Genomic DNA, 23,251 nt, shown 5'->3' with positions numbered 1-23,251 from the left:
ACTATTAAGTCTGAGCTTTTTAGGGTAAGGTGTTGTAAGATGCTTTTTAGGTGTGCTGAATTTTTGACAAAGGAGGGAGAATTGTTAGTGAGAGTGGCTAGTAGCTTCGCTAAATGTCTAGCCAATTTGTATGTGAGACTATTTATACTGTCCACAATTGGGCATAGGGGTGTGCCTGGTTTGTGAATTTTTGGTGATCCATAGATCCTCGGTGTTTTAACATGGAAGGGTTTGAGTTTGTTAACTGTGTCTTTGGGCCAGGAAGTGACTTTTTTTTAATAATTTTCGTGCCTTATTCTTTTGTGTGTTGATGGGATTGCGATCTATAATTTTGTATGTTGACTGATCTTGTAATAGTGTGTGCATTTTATTTTCATATTCAGTTGTGTCCATCACCACGGTTGCATTTCCTTTGTCTGCTTTTGTTATGGTAATCTGGCTGTTGTTGTGTAGCTCTTTTATAGCAATGAATTCCTTGTGCGGGATATTATTTTTGGGAGGCTTGGACTTGATTAGGATGTTGGCCACATCTAAACGTATGTTGTTAGCTATTGTTGGAGGCAGGTTGTATATTCCTCGTTCGATGGACGCCATTATTTCGGCTTTTGGAACTTGCTTGGGAGTTTTATGGCAAAGTTGTGCCCTCGACTTAAGCAGTCGTGGCCTCTTTGCTTAAGGTGAGTGACGATAGATTCACGACGACGAGGTCTTGTTGTAATTGCGGTCGTTGTATGGTGTTCCGTTGTTGTAGATTTTCGAACTTATTTTGGTGCCGGTTTTTGACTCTGTCGAATTCTTTTTTTGCCGTTGCGGAAAAACACAAAGGTACTACACAGAAACCCGTATAAATCAGAGAGATTGTTCTTAGAGGCGACAGAAGCCCTAAAACACACTCCAAATCTCAACAAATATGGCTGTATTAACTTGCCGAAGATCTGGGAGACAGTCATATTAAGAAAAAACTAGCACTTTTCTAGGACTCTAGTAATATATGATAGTTTTTTTTTTTTTTTTTTTTTCAGATAGAGGGCGCCAAAATCAGGACTTTAGTCTTTGTGTTGCTGCTACAATTTTGTTTAAGTACACCATGTTGTTTTAGTCTCGCGTATTGTGACAAACAGTGTTTTTGTGCTCTGAAGATGCTGGTTATAATACCAGTGAAATATCAGCATCAAGTTAATAAATTAATTATTTACTTAGTTTCTGTGTTCTATTATACCGTTAAAATAATAAACAACATGTTCGACGAACACATAAGTCTCTCCACACGTTTAAGACAGATTATGTTGACAGATTGAAGGTACAGCCATGGGTAGTCCTCTCTCTCTCTCTAACCACTTACTACATGGAGTATTTTGAAGATAGTTTGAAGATAGATTGAAGGTACAGCCATGGGTAGTCCTCTCTCTCTCTCTAACCACTTACTACATGGAGTATTTTGAAGATCATCTGCTTTGACATTTCTTCTAAACCTGCAGTATGCTACAGATATGTGGATGATATTTTTGCAATATGACATGGTTCTACATCAGATTTGAAACTGTCTCAAAAATAAATATGCTTCAACCTAGAATTAAATTTACCTTGGAGGAGAAAAACAAGTAGCCTTTTAGATATGTTAATTCCTCATCAGTTGGATGGTAGTGTACAGTGGTGTATTAGTCTTATGTAAATTAATGATTATCTTAACTTATTTTTGATATGCTATTTTTTTTTTTTAAATTAGTAATTTGCTGATGTTTGCTGTCTTACTTATGCTATAATGGCACTTTTATAAATAATTATTCAATTGCCTTTTATTTTGTGTTCTATTGTTCATTTACGGAAGATGCCTTTGATAATTAGGCAAAATTTTACATCTATTGAGATTACTTCCATGGAAATCTGAGGACGGGTTATGATAGGTATAAGTTGGTAAGGGATTCTTATCGGATTAATGTTGAAGAGGTTTTTTCAAAGAATGACGGGAGATGAGGGAGAACAAGAGGTTATCTCTTTGTTCATAAAGAGATTATGAACAAAGAAGTGAGAAGCAGGTTTTTTTGCATTTGAGAGTGGTGAACGATTGGAGTGCAATTATTCTGAGAGGGTGGTGTCTGCAGAGAATGTGAATGTATTTAAGGCACAGTATGATGAATTGTGTGTGTATGACAGCAGAGACCTCCTACAATGAGACTCAGACCCCATGAAGGTTTGAGGATAATAATAATTTCAGAAAAAAAAAGTTATGAGCCAATGTTAGTTCAGAAATTTCTTTGCCATTATTGCATATTATTATTATGCTTGCTTATAATGAATGCCAAAAAAGCTCTTCACTCACAATGAAAGAAAGTGCCATATTTGTAATATTGTTCTAAAGATGCAGTTGGTTGTCAGTTCTGATAGGTTGCCTCAAATTTACCCTTACCTTTGCTGTTTGTTTTATATTTAGACTATGCTTAATATCAGTTTCCTTCCCCCCCCCCCAACACAAAAAGTTCCAAGACCTACTGCACAATAGTGCTATGTGTGGGCAAATTTGAACTGAGACAAGGAAATTTGTAGATTGCAAGGAATGATAACCCCAGGAACTCAGACTGAAGATGTCGGCAGTTATTTACCATTGTGAAATGTCAGCAGAAGCCCCTGTTAAATGGTATATTTTTTCCCCTTACAGATGGTCATTTCCATTAGAATTAATAATTAGTGTTTCGCTCTTCTTTTTTTCAAACTGTATAATTATTGTCATGTTATAGAGGATGTGTCTATCCTGCCATATTGAGGAAGTTGCCTACCTAATAAGTTTTATCCATTGATTTGCACACCTAAAGAAAAGGTTAGACACGTTTGATTTGAATGTGGTATTCCATGCTGTTAAACTTATGCTCTGTAGTCATGACATGTATGAATTCTTCGATTATATGAAAATGGGAGAGAAATTAATATACATTTTCTTTTAATTTCAGGTATAAATAATTATGCTGAATCCATTTTATCATTACTGGAACACAGAAGAAATGGTAAGTCCTTCATTTGGCCAATTAATGATTAGGTTGATTACTTTCTCTTTAATACTTAATTTTTGTATGATGTTACCTACATACTAGTTTTATTCTTGAACTGTATTCCACGACCACAATGAAGAGAAACATTCCATTTTTGATAAAACTTTAAACTTGTGTTTTATCCAAAAAAAGTCTGCACGGTTAGCCTAGTGGCTTTGCACTTCACAACCATATGCCCAGAGAAGGAGTGTCCTAGGTTCGATTCCCATCAACGAAGTGAGGAGCTCAGGGATCTTCCTCAGCCATGGCCAAGTTAGCCGGTCTTGGGCGTGGACAGCAGGGTTTTTTCTGCTAGTTTATCTGGTGTTTTTCATCCCGCAAGCAGGCAAACCAGTCCAAGGACACACACTGATTACAGTCAGGAATACTGACCCAGCCATTGGTCTGATTCGTCAGCCTATGCCGGGTCTGGAGCCTGGATAAAATTTGGGGGGACTAGATGGTACTGTGAACTCCCGTAAAAAAGGGGAACGCTGTATCATCACACGGAATTTATTTATTTTATCCAAAAAAAGCAACTGATTGATGTATTATTTCTATTTTTTTTATACACTAGGATTGATTATTTGTCCTTTAAGGAATACGAATTGTTTCTTATTTATTTTCTCATCTTCCATCTTTTTTTGTGTATGTGTGTATATGTCTGCTTACTGCTCATTATTATTATATGGTATCTACCTTGCGTTCGGAGATTCAGTGTGAGAGATCCAAACTAACTCTTATATACACAAAACCTATCTCTATCACATGTTCATTCATTGTCAGGGAACTCGCAACTAATTCTGGCAATCCATTCCACTCATTTACTACTATCCACGCAAAAAATCTAGTCTGCACACCCTAACTAACCACACTCTTGTTGTAAAATTTTTTTGCAGGATGATTTAAATAGACTGGCCATATGGGCAAAGCAGAATGAATGTCGGTTTAATGGGGCAGAGTGTAAGGTTATACATTTTGCAATGAAGAAATTATTAGCTGTGTACCAAACTGATCCTTACTAAGGACAGATGACTCCAAGTTTTCTATTTGTCATATATTGAAAAATTTCCTTTCCATCAATTTTATAAAACTCCTTTAATATCTATCTTTCTGCCCTCTCTTTTCTGCCTATCAACTAAACTTTGTAACCCATACGCACTTTCAACTTATCCTCAGGGAGCATTCCACAGACCTGTCACCAGCTTAATCTTCTCCACCTCCTCCTGATCCCCATGAAAACCAGGTAACCAAATCTGTACACAGTAGCCAAGATGCATCCGAATTACAAGCTTTTTAAGAGGGATAATAACTTCTCTATCTATACTTGTTAGTGTGTTTTTCAACATCCAAGTAATCCTTTGAGCATTTTTACTAACTTTTGCAATATGCCGTCTGAACTGCAACTCTGTCCTCCATTATCCCCAAGTTATCAATTTCCTGCAATCTCGTACCATCCATATGATACACCATATGCAACTTTCTCAATCTGAAGTGCATATTCTCCGCTGCCTCCTGATCCCCATGAAAACAAGGTAACTAAATCTGTTCACGATACCCAAGATGCATCCAAATTATATTACATAACCTTACGTTTTGCAACATTAAATTCACAATCATTATCCTTAGCCCACATGATTTATTTAAATCATCATCATCATCATCAAATTCCTGACATTTACTCTCAAGGGGTGCACAGGATATGATAGAACTATGAAAAATTTACATCATTACTAACTTCCCACTTACAATTTTCTGCCAAATCAATCTGTTACCTGTGAAAGCTACAACATTGTCAGATCTTATATTTATATATCTAACTTCTAAGGCACATTTTACCGTATTATCAATCCACCTATATCTTGGTCCTCCTCTGGGTCTTTTTTTAAACAATTTAGCCAAACAAGTTTTTTTAAACAAGATGTTTGGCTCATCTTGTTTAAAACTTTTTTTAAACAAGATTAGCCAAACAAGTGTTCTCTGCCAACCTAGCAGAAAACTTATTTGGCTAATCTTTCCTCGCCCATTCTGTTTAAGTGACCATACCACCTGAGATTAGTTCTGCTAACACATTCCTGGATGCTGACGATGCCAAGTTCTTTCCTAATATCCTCGTTTTTAATATGATATTGCCATTGATGCCATCTGTTCATGCCCCTAATCTTTCTCAGGACTCTTGTATCTGCGGCCTCTAGTCTTTGGTCAAGTGTTTTACTTCTGACCCAGCTCTCAGATCCATAAGTTAAAATTGGTTTGAACACTGTCTTTTATACAGCTAATATAGTGTTCCAACTAATTTCTAGAGGGTGCTTAAGGGTCAAAGCTATATAACTGAGAGGAGACCTCCGCATAGCCTTTAAAGGAATGCAGAGAACCGACCAGGGCTTCTGACCTAATGTCCAATCCTCACCTTCTCGTGGTGCACCCTGTTGGGTATCTACCCGGATACTGAACGAACGAGGATGGGCTGACAATTTGGGATTTAGCTGACCAAATTGTATTCTTATTGGCTTAAACCAAAATACAAAATGGTGATAAAACATGACAAAATTTCATGCCATCTGTGGTGTCACCCAGTTAAACAAGGCCCTCGTTGTTTTCACCAGGGAACCAGGGCGAACAGCAAAAAGTCAGCTGCTGGAACAAACCCTAAAACACACCCCAAACCAGAGTTGAAGATTGGTAATATCAACATAAGAAGCCTGAATGGCAAAGAAATGGAGCTAGCTGAGGAATTGGATAAGTACAGATCGACATAATGGGGGTGACTGAAACAAAAAAGACAAAAACTAGTGAGATCTTTCTGAGCAATAAATACAAAATGTTATATTCAGGCAATGACAATCAAGGAAAAGAAAGAGTAGCCATAGTATTCAACACAAAATACGAGGCTAATCTTCTTGAATGGCAGGCAGTCTCAAGTAGAGTGATATGGGGAAATATCAGAATGGGGAACTGGACAATGAGACTTATTTGTGCCTATGGTCCCACAGAAAGCTCTACTAAGGTAGAAGTGGAGGAATTTTTTGAGGCTCTAGAGAAAGCTACTGACACAATGAAAAAGGAAAAGTTGGTCCTTGTTGGGGATCTAAATAATAGAGTAGGAAATGATTGTGAGACATACAAAAATATTTTGGGAAAATTTGGAGAAAAGAGCAAAGCTAATAATAATGGCAAATATCTGTTGGATTTCTGCTCAGCACATGGACTGGTTATTACTAACACCATGTTCCAACATAAAAATGTGCACAAATTCACATGGAGAGAAGAGGCATGGATTAAGTCTCATTGACTATGTTATTGTTGGTAGTGATGTTTTCTCCCTGGTGCAGGACACCAGAGTGTACAGAGGATTTGAAATTGGAAGTGATCACTGTTTAGTCTCGAGCAGGATAAAATTGAATTTCATATTGAAAAGAATAACGTGTAAGAAAGTTTTAAAGCAAATAAAAGTTGAACAGCTCTCAGATGTGAAGTGTAGACTAAAGATTATTACACAAAGATTATTGAAGAAAAAATGAGAGTTTGAGAATCAGGAACCAAACCTTGGAGATTCATTGGCAAGCCTTGAAGAAAACATTGATTGATTCAGCCAGAGAGGCATGTAGTGAGGTTGTCTGCAACGATAGAAAAATCAGAACCCCATAGTGGGCACAGGAAGTTAAAGAGGCAGTGAAGGAAAAGAAGAAAGCCTATCAAAAGTTCCTGGCAAATAAGTCAGCTTGCTCTAAGAGAATACAGAGACAAATGTAAGAAAGCTAAACACTGTGTAAAACTAGCTAAACAAAAGTCATGCAAAGGCTTTGGTAAGAACATAGAAAATAAATATTAAGAAGGTGACAAAATATTCTGGAGGCGATGTGTTTAATGTTTGTGCCATGGTAAACTGGATGTGACAGTCGGCACAAGAAAAAAAAACTTATTATGAAAGGAAATTGGAACATGATAAAAATTAAGAGGAGTGGAAGTAGAATCTTTCTTGTGTTTAATAAGGCAGGCCTGAGTATTTATGAGATTGAAATTTACTGCCTTTGCCCTATTTGAGATGTTGAGGAGATCAGTATTTAAGTCATTGGTTATGGAAGATCTTGAGTCTTCTATCATTTGAGTATTGCAGGATTTCTGGAATGGGTATGAAGAATACTATCATCAACAAAACTGTGAATAGGATTTGAAGTCAGAGAAAGGAGGTCATTGGTGTAAAGGAGGAAGTGTGTGGGTGAGAATACAGAACCTTGGGGTATTACAACATAGAGAGAGAGAAATTTGATAAGAGGAAGCCATTCACTATGATACAGTGAAAGATCAGTGAGGAAATTGGCAATCTAATCACAGTGTAGAATGGAGACCATAAGATGGTAGCTTCTTCAGCAGGCGTCTTTGTTTGACGTGATCGAATACCTTTGAAATGTCAGAAGCGACATCATGGGTTTCTCTAGATATTTTCATGACTTGTGTCCAAAGGTAGGTGAGATTAGCTAGGAGGTCAGTTGTAGAACAAGAATGCTAGAAACCATATCGGTGATTGCAAATTAGTTTGAGTCTCCATGTTGTGAAGAAGCTGGTTGTTGATAATCTTCTCCATCACTTTTGAAAGTACTAAGTGAGAGCAATGGGACATTAGTTAGATGGCTGACTTTTGTCTCACTTTTTAAGTATGGGCTGGATAAAGGGCTTGTTTCTGTATTGTATGGTAAATGACAGCTGAATACTACCACAGTTTATATACATGATACATTATCGATGTTGTTTTTGGAGGCACAGGTTTTGAGCACAACTGCAGGAATACCATCTAGATCAGGTGTTTATTAGTATCAAGAGTAACCAGGATTTTCTTAATACCCTTCTTTCAGAAGTCAGAGAAGGCATGCAACAATTTGTGGTAGTGCAGGAGGAGATTTTCCTTGGTCAGCTTAAGAAGAGCTGGAGGAAAATACTGATGCCAAGAGGTTTGCCTTGTCCTTTGGTTACCATGCTACCATCAGGATTTGAAAGAAAGAGGTGAAAACAGTGAAGGAAGTTATGTCCAACAGCCTTAGCAAGGAACCAGGAGGCTCATCTGTCAATTAAGCAGGAGGCAAGTTCATTGCATTTCATTCTTATGAAGTCTGCTTTGGAATCATTGATAACTTTTTTACACTTCTTATTTACTGTTGTGTAAACTGAATGAGAAGCTGAAGTTTTTAATTTAGACCATCGAACATATGCTGCATTTTTATCATGGACTGCAGAGGTGCATTTTTTTGAGAACTAGGGCTTGGATATGGGTTGAGGATATGCAGTGGAGTGGGAAGTGATGGCTCTCATTACAGTGAAGATTATTTCAATCATTAGTTCATTGCAGATGTTTGGATCAAGAATGCAAAAGGAATAATCTGACCATGGAAAAGAGGCATAAAAATTCTGGCATCATCCCGGTTGGCACTTTTTTAGTACTAGAGGGTACGAGGCTGTGAAGAGGACAAACTGTAGGGAAGGAAATTTGAATAAGATTATGGTCAGAGTTGCTAAGGGGAGAGCAGACTTCCACAGTGTATTCGGAGGGAGAGCTAGTTAAGAAAAGGTCCAGAGTGTTGGAATAATAATGATGGTTGTCTGGTATTCTGATTGATGGGTCATGACCTATTTGTAGTAGGTCATGACTGATGGCAAATGATTCAGCTTCCCTTTTGACTTGATCTGTGAAGTTGAAATTGGGGAGCCAGTTTGTGTTATGGATGTTAACGTCCCCTAGGAAAAATCAGTTTTTGTGACAAGTAGTCAAAAAGGACAGCATCTTTGTCAGATTTAGGGGAGTAGTAAAGACAGCAAATAAAGGCTATAAGATGAGGTAAGAGATAGTCTTGAGCCAGAGCAGATCAAAAAGCATGGATTCCAGGTTGGATAGCCTTTAACAAGGGATATCAAATTTTACAAAACCATACTTTCCTCCCTTTTTTTGTAGAATGCATCATGCAGGATATAGTTGGTACAGTTTGGGATGGGTTGTGGTCATGGAGGATATCAAGTGGGGATTCTGTTAGGAAAAGGAGAGAGTTTGATGTCTGTAAGTGGTGGTGCATATCACTGATATTTGCATTGATGCCTTGAATGTTGGTGAAATGGATGTGGAACAATTTTTTTTCTATTGAAAAAAAAATTGTTATTTTTGGCGGTCGGCGATTGGCATACGCTAATATTTGTATGATTTTCTTTCATATTAGAGTTGATGATTCAGGAAACATAAAAAGCCAGGGGATGTAGCTTGTGTGAATGATTTGTGTCCATATTATACTGATGCCCTGTGTACAAGGGTAGTTCTATAAATTTCGGGCCTACCTAACATAGAGGTGATAGAAAGAAAACAACTGTGTAGCTTTTCAACATACTCTCCCCTTCCCATCTTTGAATTGACATTTCTTTGCCCTTGAAAAAAATAGCCTGTACTTTTGTCTACTAAATGGCCTAAAACTGCATCTTTAACCTCATTGTCATCTGCAAATTTTCTTCCTTGAAGGTCTTTCTTCAGTTCCAAGAAGAGGTAGTCACTGGGTGCTAGATCTGAGCTGCAGATTGGATATTCAATCTCCTGGAAGCCAAAGTCCTTCACTGCAGCCTTTGTAAAATAGCTGTATGAGCTGGAGCATTGTTGTGAAGCAGACAAACACCATGACTCAGCATTCCTCATCTCTTTTCCTTTATGGCATTGCGCAGTTTGTGCAGCAGTGAAGCATAATTTTCTGCATTCACATTGTATTCCTTTCCTTGAAGTCAATCAAGAGAATTCCTGGCAATCCCAAAAGATTATTGCTTCTTAAATTAAGTTAAGGGGATAATAAATCCCTCATTATTTTAAAGCTGGATACGAAACTCGGAGATTGAAATTTAAGAGTTTCATGCTGAAGAACTATTGGCGAGTCCAAGCGTAAGTCAACACCTGGGTAGTACAATACTAGGGCAACTCGGAGCAAAGGTGGAGCGTATCCGGCTTTAAAATAATGAGGGATTTATTATCCCCTTAACTTAATTTACACCGCCGGAAAAAAATAGCCTCTTGGCTCTTTATCATTGTTGCTTCTTCTTGATGGACTGAGTGACCTTGACTTTTCTTGATGGTGCTTTGCCTGGTTTGCACCACTCCATAGATTCCCTTTTGGAAGGAGGATCATAATAAAGGACCAATGTTTCATCCTCATGACAATGGATCTCAGCATTTCTCTCTGATTCCCTTGGCAAAGCTCTAAAAACTTGCAGGAACAGGTCTCATGATGCTCCTTCTGAATTGAAGAGAGAAGTCAGGGCACCCATCTGACCTTCACGTGAAGCTTCTTGTGAATGATGCAAAAGACGGTTTTTATAGAAAGCTTTAACCTTGCAGAGATTTCTTTGAGCTTAAGCTGTCTGTCATTGAGCAGTTCCTCCTCAACAAGAAAGACATTTCCTCAGTCATCACTTCCACTGGTCGACCATCATGAGGATCATCTTCAGCTCTCTCTTCCTAGGTGAAACTGTTTAGCCCATTCCTTCATGAAGGAGAAGCTGCCCCATAAACACCATCCAATCACTGTTTGATAGCACTTTCAGAAAGCCCTTCTTTGGGGGAAAACCTTATCACAGTGCAGTACTCAATTTTTAACATTACAGCCGCTTAGCATGCCACGTGTTAGTCAAACAAGTACCTCCAAATGAATGGTGCAGGTAGATGTACGAGAAGATTAGTGTACCATTTTCTACTGGTACACTAACCTTCCCATATATGGTACTATCTGCCACACACATAGCATTTTAAAATCGGTGCACAATTTGTATGTCAGGCCAGAAACTCTTGGAACCTACCTCGTATCAGTTAAATAAAAACAACACTCTTAAAGTTAAGCAACACTAAATTAGGCTAGGTTGCTATTTGGCCAGTTTGGTAATCCAAGAAAAATCCACAATGATAAATTATGATAATGTAAATGTATTATAATTTTGCTGTTTAATAAATAGTCAGTTGAAGCTATTTATTCAATATGTTGCCTGTTTTGATATATTTTCTTTTAGAAAGTTCAGAGTGGAAGTCAAAACTTATAGACCTTACAGAAGAGGAAATATTAGCACTTTTTCCAAAGGATTCCATAAAAAAATGTTTCCCAGAGTTTCCGGTAAATAATTTTTTTATAATCATCATCATCATCATCATCATCATCAAATTCCTGCCATGTACCCTCAAGGGGTGTACAGGATATGACAGTACTACATGAAAAAATTACATCATTACTAACTTCCTATCTACAATTTTCCTCCAAATCAGTCTGTTACTTGTCAAGACTCCAACATTATCAGATCTTATATTTCTATCCTCTAAGGCACTTTGTACCGTATCAATCCACCTATATCTTGGTCTTCCTCTGGGTCGTTTTCCTGCCAACCTGGCAGAGAACACTTGTTTTGCTAATCTTTCCTCTCCCATTCTATTTAAGTGACCATACCATCTGAGATTAGCTCTGCTAACGCATTCCTGGATGCTGACAATGTCAAGTTCTTTCCTAATATCCTCATTTTTAATATGATATTGCCATTGATTCCATCTGTTCACGCCTCTAATCTTTCTCAGGACTCTCATATCTGCGGTCTCTAGTCTTTGGTCAAGTGTTTTACTTCTGACCCAGCTCTCAGATCCATAAGTTAAAATTGGTTTGAACACAGTCTTGTATACAGCTAATTTAGTGTTCCGACTAATTTCTTTCTTATTCCATATGAATTTATTCAATTGACTTCCCACGATACCAGCTTTGCTGATTCTGTTGTCTATTTCTATATTTAGTTTACCATCTTCAGTAAAAATTGTGCCTAAGTAGCTGAAATGTTTTACTTGTTCCACAGGTTCTCCATTCACAACACAGTTGACATTTTCAATGATTCTGCCTATTTTCATTGTCTTTGTCTTTTTATTGCTGACCTTCATACCATATCTATTACAACAGCTATTCAATTTAGTCAGAGAATCTTGCAGACTTGTAGCGGATTTATTTAGAAGTATAACATCATCCGCATAAAGCAAAGAGCTGACATTAACATCTCCAATTTTGATGTCAGGTTTAATACCACATTCCTTCATAATGTGATCCATATAGATAATGAATAACAGGGGGGATAATGTACATCCTTGTCTCACACCAGATTTAACATTAAACCATCTTCCTGTACTTCCTTCAATTCTAACTGCTGACTCACAACTCAAATAAAGACTAAGTATTGCTTGATATAATGCCCCATTGACACCATATAACTGCAGCGTATTGAATAGCTTCTCTCTTGGCACCTTGTCATATGCCTTTTCCAAATCGACAAAACTTAAATACAGATCTTTGTTATATTCCCATGCTTTCTCGACTATTTGTCGTAAAGTGAAGATCTGATCCTGACAGCCTCTATTTGGCCTGAATCCAGCTTGTTCTTCACCAAGCTTTTCTTCCACAATTCTTCTCAACCGTTTCTCAAGTATACTTGCATAGATCTTGCCAGGAACACTCAGTAGGGAAATACCTCTGTAATTCTCACATTCAGTTTTATTTCCCTTTTTATATATGGGTACTATGAGAGCTCTACTCCAATCATTGGGAATTCGTCCCTCTGTCCAGGCTTTCTGAACTATGCAGTGCAGCCACTGTAAGACTCTTATACCACCATACTTCAGCATTTCTGGTCGAATATCATCTACTCCTGCTGCCTTTCCACATTTCAAGCCTTTGATGGCTTTTTCTACTTCAAGTATGGATATGTATTCCTGACTGCATGCCTGGTCAGTGTTTTTTATCACTGTGCTGTCATCACTGCTTGTTTCATTTAGCAGTTTTTCAAAGTAATTACTCCATATTTCAAGGATATCTTTTTCTCCTGTTTTCATTTCACCTTTATCATCTCTAATTCCTTTTACAGCACTCTTTCCTCCATTCCTAAGCTTCTTCAACAACCTCCAGAATATTTTGCCACCTTCTTGATATTTATTTTCTATATTCTTGCCAAAGTCCTCTCATGACTTTTGTTTAGCTAGTTTTACACACTGTTTAGCTTTCTTACATTTGTCTCTGTATTCTGTAAGAGTAACAGCTGCCTTATTTGCCAGGAACTTTTGATATGCTTTCTTCTTTTCCTTCACTGCCTCTTTAACTTCCTGTGTCCACCAGGGAGTTCTGATTTTTTTATCCTTGCACACAACCTCACCACATGCCTCTCTGGCAGAATCAATCAATGTTTCCTTCAGAGTTTGCCACTGAATCTCCAAGGTTTGATTCCTGTTCTCAAACTCTTTCATTTTCTTTTCAATAATATTTCTGTATTTTAGTCTACAGTTCACATCTGAGAGCTGCTCAACTTTTATTCGCTTTAAAACTTTCTTACATGTTATTCTTTTCAATATGAAATTCAATTTTATCCTGCTCAAGACTAAATAGTGATCACTTCCAATTTCAAATCCTCTGTACACTCTGGTGTCCTGCACCAGGGAGAAAACATCACTATCAACAATAACATAGTCAATGAGACTTTTCTTATTCCTAGCCTCTTCTCTCCATGTGAATTTGTGCACATTTTTATGTTGGAACATGGTGTTAGTAATAACCGGTCCATGTCCTGAGCAGAAATCCAACAGATATTTGCCATTATTATTAGCTTTGCTCTTTTCTCCAAATTTTCCCAAAATATTTTTGTATGTCTCACAATCATTTCCTACTCTACTATTTAGATCCCCAACAAGGACCAACTTTTCCTTTTTCATTGTGTCAGTTGCTTTTTCTAAAGCCTCAAAAAATTCCTCCACTTCTACCTTAGTAGAACCTTCTGTGGGACCATAGGCACAAATAAGTCTCATTGTCCAGTTCCCCATTCTCATATTTGCCCACATTACTCTACTTGAGACTGACTGCCATTCAAGAAGATTAGCCTCGTATTTTGTGTTGAATACTATGGCTACTCCTTCTTTTCCTTGATTGTCATTGCCTGAATATAACATTTTGTATTTATTGCTCAGAAAGATCTCACCAGTTTTGGTCTTTTTTGTTTCAGTCACCCCTATTATGTCGATCTGGTACTTATCTAATTCCTCAGCTAGCTCCATTTCTTTGCCATTCAGGCTTCTTACATTGATAGTACCGATCTTTAACTCTGGTGATGTCTGTTAATTAATTCTATTTAATCCATTTTTTCTTACTTAATCTGTTATGTAATGAATTGCTTAAGTATGAAGGTATAAAAGTTTTACATAATTCAGAGGGCCTGGTCAGAAGTTTGAATTCTCAATGATTGGAGTAGAGCTCTCATAGTGCCATCTTTAAAAAAGCAAATAAAACTGAATGTGAGAATTGGAGAGGAATTTCTCTCTTCAGTGTTCCAGGTAAGATTTATGTAAAGCATACTTGAAAAGAGGTGGAGAAAGATTGTTGGAGAGAAACTTGGATAACAAGCTGGGTTCAGGCCAAATAGTCAAGATCAGATTTTCACTTTAAGACAAATAGTTGAGAAATCATGGGGAATATGACATGGATCTGTACTTAAGTTTTATAGATCTGGAAAAGGCATATGACAAGATGGGCAGTGAAAAGCTTTTCAAAACATTCCAATTATATGGTGTGAATGGAACATCATACAGAGCATACATAGTCTATATTTAAGTTGTCAGTCAGCAGTTAGAATCGAAGGAAATACAGGAAGATGGTTTGATGTACAATTAGTGGTAAGACAAGGATGTACATTATCTCCACTCTTATTCATCATCTATATAGATCACATTATGGAAGAAAGTGGCATCAAGTCTGATATTAGAATTGGAGATGCCAAACTTAGCTCTTTGCTTTATGCAGATGATGTTATTGTAAAATGTTGTATAGACAGAATTTTGTACAAAATTCTTATATACTGATTTTACTTAAGAAAGAAAGTCAATACAAAATACTTGTAGTTTAATTAACATTTTTTCATAAGTGTTTTATGTAATATGGTAAAATATTAGAATGAATTGCTAAATTATTTGACTGCCAATATTGTACAAACAAAGAGATAGCCCAGGCAGGATTAGAAATGCAGACCTGAGGTTAGTGCAAAGGTCAGCGAGTTACGGAGTTTTCCCGCCATGACTCAGCGATTTTGTAAGGGTGGGTGGGTGGGAGGAACCCCCTGGTAGAATATCTGGGGAACCCGATCTGAAGAAGTCCCAAGGTCGTGACGGTAGAAAAAAAAGGAGACAGGGGCTCTGCTCCAGGCTAGCTAGTTCTCTGTTCCTGACTTGTTCCGGTGTTGCTTTGAAGAGGTTCATGGATCCAGACATTCTAAGGATGGGGGAAGGATATTCCACTAGCAGTATTTCGACAAGGATAGGAGATTTTTAACGGCGGTGTTGGCCTGTTTGAGAAGTCCCATCGCAAAGTTCTTTAAGCGATCTCCGAGAATGCTGTATCATCGTAGCCGTGAGATAGTGTCTGTTTGCAGTTCTAACAGGAAAGAAGAAGATTATATTCGTGATCTCTAGGATCTTGAATGCTGAACTGGTTGAGACAGGTTTCAAGTAAGATTAATGTAGAACTGTTATGGAATGTGAACTTTAGAGCAAGGAATGTTGATTATATAGTTGCTAGCATATTGTAAAGTTATGAAGTTGGAAAACCGTACTTCTAAATTATTGTGAGATTGTTATCTGCAGAGTGATGAGCATTTGTTAATGTTAAGAGTTAATGTTGGAAGGGAGATTGAATGTGAATCTTAGTTAAGCAAAATTCTGTTAATGATCTAAGATAAATGGAGTTGAAGTGTGTGTGAAATTGACCACGTATCTGACGTATATATAAATGTATATATTTGTCTTTGTTTTAAGCTAAAGGCTAGAAATGTTAATTTAAGTAATTTGAGAACCAGACACGTGCATTGCATTACTTAGCTGAATTGAAGGAACCAGATAATTTTGATATGTGTGAAATCCTATATCTTTTATGTTGTAATTATCATGTCTTAATATGAATAAATTGTTTTGTTTGTTAATAACTTGCCTGATTTCGACTTACCAATGCACTTCTCATTAAAATATAGAACCTGTGTGTGTCCTTAAAGTTAGCCATGACTGACTAAATTTAAGTATCTAACATTGCTTGAATTAGAATTGAATATTATAGAAAATTCCGTGTTCCGCTGAGCATTTCTCTTACATGTATAGGAAAGACAAACAATTCCATTATACAAATAAATTTTTAAAATCATTGTAAGAGAAAGCCAGCTAGTTAGACAAAGGAATTGGTTCCAGCCAGAGGCAATTCCTAAATCCGTACTCCACACGTGTGAAAATAACATAGTTATGACCTTGAGTGGGGAGTGGGAGGGAAGAAATTGTAGACTAAAGGATTAAAAGTGATGACTAGCTCAAACAACGATTACAACTCGGAGTTACGACTGACAAGAAATTAAGAAGTTAAGATGAGAAATAATATTGAATATATTTCGAATCGAGTATACAAATACAAAATTAACTCTAAAAAAAAAAATTATTTTTACAATGGCCAAATTATTTTTACATTATACTCCTAAACATATCTATGTGCAAGTCTCCAGGATTCACTAAATAAATTGAATAACAGCTGTAACCAGTTTGGCATAAAAATCAGCAATAAAAAGACCAAAAGTATGAAAATAGGCAAGAGCATACAAAACTTAGCAACATTCTGAATGAAGATCCTCTAGAAGAAGTAAAATATTTCAGCTATTTAGGCACAGTTTTTAGTGAAGATGGCAGGTTAAATCTGGAAATAGACAACTGAGTAAGTAAAGCTTAAGCTGGTATTTGATTTATGTATATTTATATTAATTTATACACAACTGAATGAATTTATATGGAATAAGAAAGAAATTAGCCAAAACATCAAACTTGCAGTATACAAGAAAGTGTTTAAAACAATTTTAAGTTATGGATCTGAGAGTTGGTTAGAAATAAAGCACTTGATCAAAGACTATAGACCACAGATATGAAGGTTCTGAGAAAAATTAGGGAGTGAACCAATGGCATCAATGGTAGAATCGAAATGAAGATATTAGAAAGGAACTCGACATTATTGGCATTCAAGAATATGTCAGCAGATCTAATCAAAGGTGGTATGGCCACTTAAATAGAATGGGTGAAGAAAGATTAGCAAAACAGGTGTTTGATGCCAAGATGGCAGAAAGAGACACAGAGGAAGACTAAAGTCTAGATGGGTTGATTTAGTCAGAAGTGTCTTAGAAGTACGAAATGTTAGATATGACAATATTGGAGTGCTCACAAGTAATAAAATTTATTTGGAGGAAAATTGTTAATAGGAGATTACTTTATTATATTAATAGTAATAAGTTACAGTGAAAATCTGATATGTATCAAGTATGGCTTCTGAATGAATGCATGGTCAATATAATATTGTTAAATACAGAAAAAAAAAATCAGTTTTAATGAGAATGCTGTTCCATTATTAATGAGTACTTGGATAGTTGTCCACAATTGTGGTATGATAACAGCAATGCAAGAGAAGTGAAAATGCTTGCACATCATATGTGGATGTGAGCAGCTGTTAAGAAGAAAGGAGTGAAGTGGCAGTCTTTATAGAGAATTCCAGTGTGTTTCATGTATTTGTGATGGTTAATGCAGTAATATGTTTATGTGAATGATTGAGTGTGCTCTGAATGTTAATGTGGATTGTAGACAAAGTTTATATGAAAGGGAATACTGTATGTTGAATATTAATTGCAATTGTGACCACTCACATCCAGGTAAATTTCAGCTATGTTCTTTCCTAACAGAGCGTTCTTTTCTGTGCATGCATTTGAGATTGGTATTGTGTGGTAAGTAATAAGCTATTGAGATTTTGTATTTAAATTTTGTACTGTATACCTCCAAATGTTTGGGTATTTTGTTATAAGTTTTAATAACCTTGTTCCCATGAAAAGGATTAAACTTACTACCAATTTAGAAATTACAAAAACTATATGAATTGGCAAATGCTGATAAGAGCAGAATTGGCAGGTATTCGTTTACCAAATTTAATCTTTTCAGCATTTTTTATGACACTGAAGAACAAAGAGATTACATTTATTGGTCTGAAGGAGTATGCCTGGAGGATAGACAAGTTTCACTCCTAGTTTAAGAAAAAAAAGGAGGGGATTTACAAATTTTTATAGACAGACTTAAAAAAAAAAAAGCAGCATTATTGTCATGGCATGTCAATTAAACATTAGGGATTTCTAATGCAGTGATGGATCACTTAGTAAATTTAAAGCAAAAAAAGGAATAGATTTGGGAAAATAAAGAAAACTGTTCAATTTTCTTTAAAATTAGTCTCATATTTGTCACATTTGCAGTGTTGTCAGATCCTATACAGTAAAACCCTGGCTAACACTCAGAAATATGTTTTTAGAATTTAGAGTGCTAAACAAAACAGCACTTAAATGGGGTCAAAAACTCATTAACCTTATGCAAATAAGGAAAGATGAAAACACAAACATGGATAGAATAGTATTGAACTTTTATTCAATAATATTATTTATAAACATATATAACGTATTTATAGTTTTACATTTTAGATGAAGGATCTAAAATGTAAAACTTTGGCATCTTGAAGAGGTAGCAATGAGGGATTGACTGTTTACGTCTTCCCTCAAGAAGGAACTCTCAGTAGCAAGATATGACTTCAACAACATCTCATCTAGCTTTAGAGGCTCTACTCATAATCTGAGTCTTATAAGAGTTAGTCTTGTGATTGTTGATACTTTTACAAAGATAGTCTGTATTAAATTTTCTTTATACATCATTTTCATTTAAATTTTCTTTATACATCAGATTTTGTCTTTGAACACCTTGCTCTGTTAATTCTTAAAGATCATCCTTGTTAAAACTCATAATGTACAGAATTAATTAATTTACACTGAAACATCAACTGCATCTTGATTGAAGAACTTATAGAACAAGTAAAACATTTTAGCTATTTATGAACAATTTTAATGAACGTGAAAAATTACATAGACAGCAGAGTTAACAAAGCTGGTGTGGTAAGAAGTCAACTGAATAAATTTATATGGAATAAGAGGGAAATTAGTCAAAACACTACACTAACTTATACAAGCCAATGTTTAAACCAATTTTAATTTATGGATCTGAGAGAGCTGGATTACAAATAAAACAGTTGCACAGGGTGTGATTCTGAGAAAGATTAATGGAATGAACAAATGGCATCAATGGCAGAGTCATTAAAAGGGAGGATGTTAAGAAGGAACTTGACATTATTAGCATTCAGGAAGGTCTGAGGGAGGCTATCATTAATTGTATGGTCACTTAAACAGAATGGGAGAGGAAAGTTAAGCAAAACAAGTGTTTTATGACAGGATTGCTGGAAAAATACCCAGAGGAAGACCAAGATCTAGATGAAATGATACAGTAAGCAGTGCCTTAGAACAGCGCTTCCCAAACTGTGAGCGCAGCCCCCTTGGGGGCCGTAGGTTTTGTTGAGGGGGGCCGTGAAATAATGAAAACAAATTTAAAATGTTTTAAGACTAAGTAGATTTTTTATTTTAAAAGAAATGTATTTAACTTTTATTATTTGTTATTTCTTTTTTGTTATTTTTTATATTTTAATGCAAAAATTCACATTGGTGTTGGTTCACAAACTTTGCTTCCCGCGTATTTCGGCGCTTAATGAATATTAGAATGAAATAGTAAATATTGCTTATTCACATGTTTCATTTCAAAGCAGTGGTTAATTGTATTTACTTCGAATGCTCTCCAGGGAAGCTCCAAATCTTCCTGTCCCTTTCATCACAGGTTCGTAATCAGGGACTGTTGATGTTGACTTTATATACATATCAAAACTCATTTTATATTATCACTGTCATCCGAGCTAGTTTTCTGTTACCAATAAAAGTTTCGCATATACTTCACACATGAAAAAAAGCTTAAACAAGTTCATGTGGGGAGATAGTAACTCGCTTGCAGTGGTAAACAACACCCTCCCTAACAGCCACTATACTGCAGAGGCAATAAAAATAAGTACTTTTATTATGCCAGTGAATAAGGTATGAGGAGTCTGTGTAATATATTTCTCAACAAATAGTGCAATTAGAGACAACTGGGATAAAAACACACTAATTAATGAATCACATGTCCCCTCATACAGAACCTATGCTGTATAGACTGAAACAAAACCATATGTTGCATGGGCAAACACAGTATCTAACTAAAAACTATTGTTGTTAATTAGATGTGTGTGAGTTCGATTTCCCAAGGTAGCAATAAAATTCAACCGAACGTGTTAAAATTCGTAAAAGTGTTAAAACTAAGTAATATATATATATACATATATAATGAATGTTATGGCAGTTTCACATATGGAATTCGGTTGAAGAGAGTTAGCATTTCAACTCAATTGTCAGCTATGCTTTTATCTTTCGGTTGCGCGATCTTTTGTTAATACCGCACCAATCATATGCACGTTTTAATAACCTGCCTTTGCTGTTTCGCGTTAGGCTTAATTACTGTAAAGGGAGAAAAGTCACAAAAGAGAAAAATGTTCCTGGTCCGAGGATTCCCTTATTCAGGTAATATTCACTAATTTCATGTTATCGGTCTGTGGTGTGCCAGTATCGGTAAGGGGGTGATATTATTTGATCTATTCTACGTTTAACCCTGAGATGGATAAGTGGCTGATAAAATATAAAAACAAATTCCCACGAACAACCAGAAGAAGCAGAAACAGACTCAAAAAAAGGACAGTATTTCATATTTTACCAGAATAGCCCACATCGTCTTCAGAACCAAACAGTAAGAGGCAAAAAATGTAATATGTGCATTTGATTTTTGCAATATTCGCTGTGTATGTTTTGTATTGAATATAAATACAATAAATATTATAATAATATATCTCTCTATTACGATTTTGTTTCGAGGGGGGGCCGTGAAATATTTTAATTTTTGCAAAGGGGGGCCCTGACATCCAGAAGTTTGGGAAGCACTGCCTTAGAAGACTGAAATAAGATCTGATAGTATTGAAATCCTGACAGATAACAATTAATTTGGAGGAGAATTGTTGATAGGAAACTAATCGTGGTGTAACTTTTTTCATCAAATTCCTGATATGTGCCCTTCAAAGCACATATCAGGAATTAATGGAGTAGATTTTAGTTAATTACTCATTGAGACTGCTAGCTTGCTTTGTCTCTGAATTCAAGCTGTTGATGCTGACATAAATAATAAGTCTCTCTCTCTTTTTTCTCTCACACAGATATACACATCTTTCTCACTATTACAATATTCAGATTAATGAGTTAATTTTTTTTTTCACATTTTAAAAGTTCATCAGCTGTTCCACTTTTGCATGACCATTTATCAGAAAAAAAATTTAGATTTGAATGCTTTTGGATTGGAAACTTCTCTCCAAATAATTCCTCACTAATTATTGAACTTCCACTGCATCTTTCTCTGTTTTGCAGTTTTTCTCTTTCTTTTTCTCTCTGTTTTCCTAAAATAAAAATAAAATGTCTTACTGCTTTACTTTTAAACAGAGTTTACTATTTCAAATTTGACTATCCTCTTCAGTATTTAGAACAGTGAATTTCCTTTGCACCTTCAGTCATCTTGCATACTTTATTGGCGGCTGAATTAGAAATCTTTATGCAGATATACATAAGCAGCATCACATGGTGGTGGTGATGTGTGTCACTATGTGTTCTAGGCAACAATTTAAGAATGCTGTTGGTCAGTAATCATCAATGGTGTTAATCTCAATGGAAAAAACGAAGGATCCTTCAGAGTTTGATAAATGGCTTATTGTGGGTGCCCATCTGGCTGGGGTCATGATTTCAAAAACAGCAGAGTTGACTGGTTTCTCAAATGGTGAGATATCCTGGCTGTTTAATCAGTGGAAAAATAACCAACTTTGCTTGTCTAAAAGGCATAACTGTGATCCTAAGATAGTCTGACCGGAACGAGATTGCCGTTGTCTGAGAAGCTTTGTATTTACAAACAGAACCTCCTGCGTGCAGCAGTTCATTGAAGCATTTAATGAAGGTTGTTCCTGACCCATATCTCACTGAACTAAATGCAGGAATTGAAGAGAATCTGTATTGACAGTCACATGCCTATACGGAAACCACTGATTTTTTGCAAAGCACCAGAAGGTTAATCTACAGTAGGGTCAGGAACATCTTGACTGAAAAAAAAGTTGTGGTCTGACAAGTCACAGTACCTCTTGTTCTGTACCGACAGTAGGTAGAGAGTTTGGCAAGAACCCCATGAAGCAGTGAACCCAGCTTACTTTGTAAACACAGCTCAAGGTTTTGGAGGTGGTGTCATGGTGTGGAGCATGTTCTTTTGGTATGGAATGAGTCTCCTGATATTGCTGGACATTGCTGATCAAGTCCATCCTGCAAATGTTGACTTTTTATTCAGCAGGTGATGGTTGTTTCATGGATGACAGTACTACTGTCCATTGTACAAGAATTGCTTAGCAGTGGTTTAGTGAGCATGACAGCGATGTCTACCATCTTCCCTGGCCACCACAGAGCCTGGATCTTGAACCTTGTTGAAAATGTGTGGGACATGTTAGAAAAACAGATCCGAGCAAAGTCCTCTTCCGAAATCTGAGCCAGTTAAAGAATTCTCTGGTTAACTCCTGGTATGTTGTAGATGAAATCCACACCTTGCGGAACCTATGCAAACCACATGTGCTGTAATTTGGACTAAAGAAGGTCCAACAGTAGTAAATAAAAGTTTCTAATTCAGTGGGTGGCATGTGTATCAACCACCAAATATGTATACTTGCTGCATTCAATGTTCAGCTGCTGCAAAGTTTTTTTTTTTTTTTTTTTTGGAACACTGTATTTCTTTTCCTTTCCTTTCTTTTTGTTGCTTGGTAACTTTATTGCCTCATATGAGACTTAAAAAAGTTTTCTGTTGCCTTTAGCAACCTCTGCTCCTGATATCTGTGCTCAGCTGTTTATATCTGGTATCTCTTTTTTTTTCTCCCATAATTTTGCAGAAACTGTTTAACGAGGCTGCATCGTTACACATGCTCAACCACTTCTAACTGCTGTTACAGGTCTATTTGTGAGCTTACTAGGTAGCATTTAGAATATATCTATATATATATTGTCCGACCACAGATCCGAGACCCTTGGCTGGCAATGTACCAAGAAGAGTCAGTTCATGTTGAAGGGGAGAAAGGAATAAGGCGATGTACAAATTCATTATCATCAGGCGAAATCACGTGCAT

The 23,251-nt window shown here is 36.4% G+C and overlaps 1 protein-coding gene across 3 annotated transcripts in view; it reads left to right on the top strand.

Moving 5' to 3' along the window:
• The window catches only part of LOC150092456 (fidgetin-like protein 1), a 222,289-nt gene that overhangs the window by 14,021 nt on the left and 185,017 nt on the right, over nt 1–23,251 (top strand). For 2 of the 3 annotated variants that reach the window (XM_090415025.1, XM_090415024.1), the window contains exons 3-4: nt 2,946–2,999; nt 11,046–11,146. In XM_090415025.1, coding sequence (XP_090271151.1) covers nt 2,946–2,999; nt 11,046–11,146 — 155 coding nt within the window. The remainder of the gene's footprint in view (nt 1–2,945; nt 3,000–11,045; nt 11,147–23,251) is intronic. The other variant, XM_090415026.1, reaches the window with a different exon arrangement.

This window comes from Typopeltis vanoorti, chromosome 26, assembly GCF_054136105.1.
Source record: "Typopeltis vanoorti isolate ZY-2024b chromosome 26, IOZ_Tvanoo_1.0, whole genome shotgun sequence".
Taxonomy (NCBI): domain Eukaryota; kingdom Metazoa; phylum Arthropoda; class Arachnida; order Uropygi; family Thelyphonidae; genus Typopeltis; species Typopeltis vanoorti.
The sequence above is the reverse complement of the archived record's forward strand: the minus strand, read 5'-3'. Positions and strand labels throughout refer to the sequence as shown.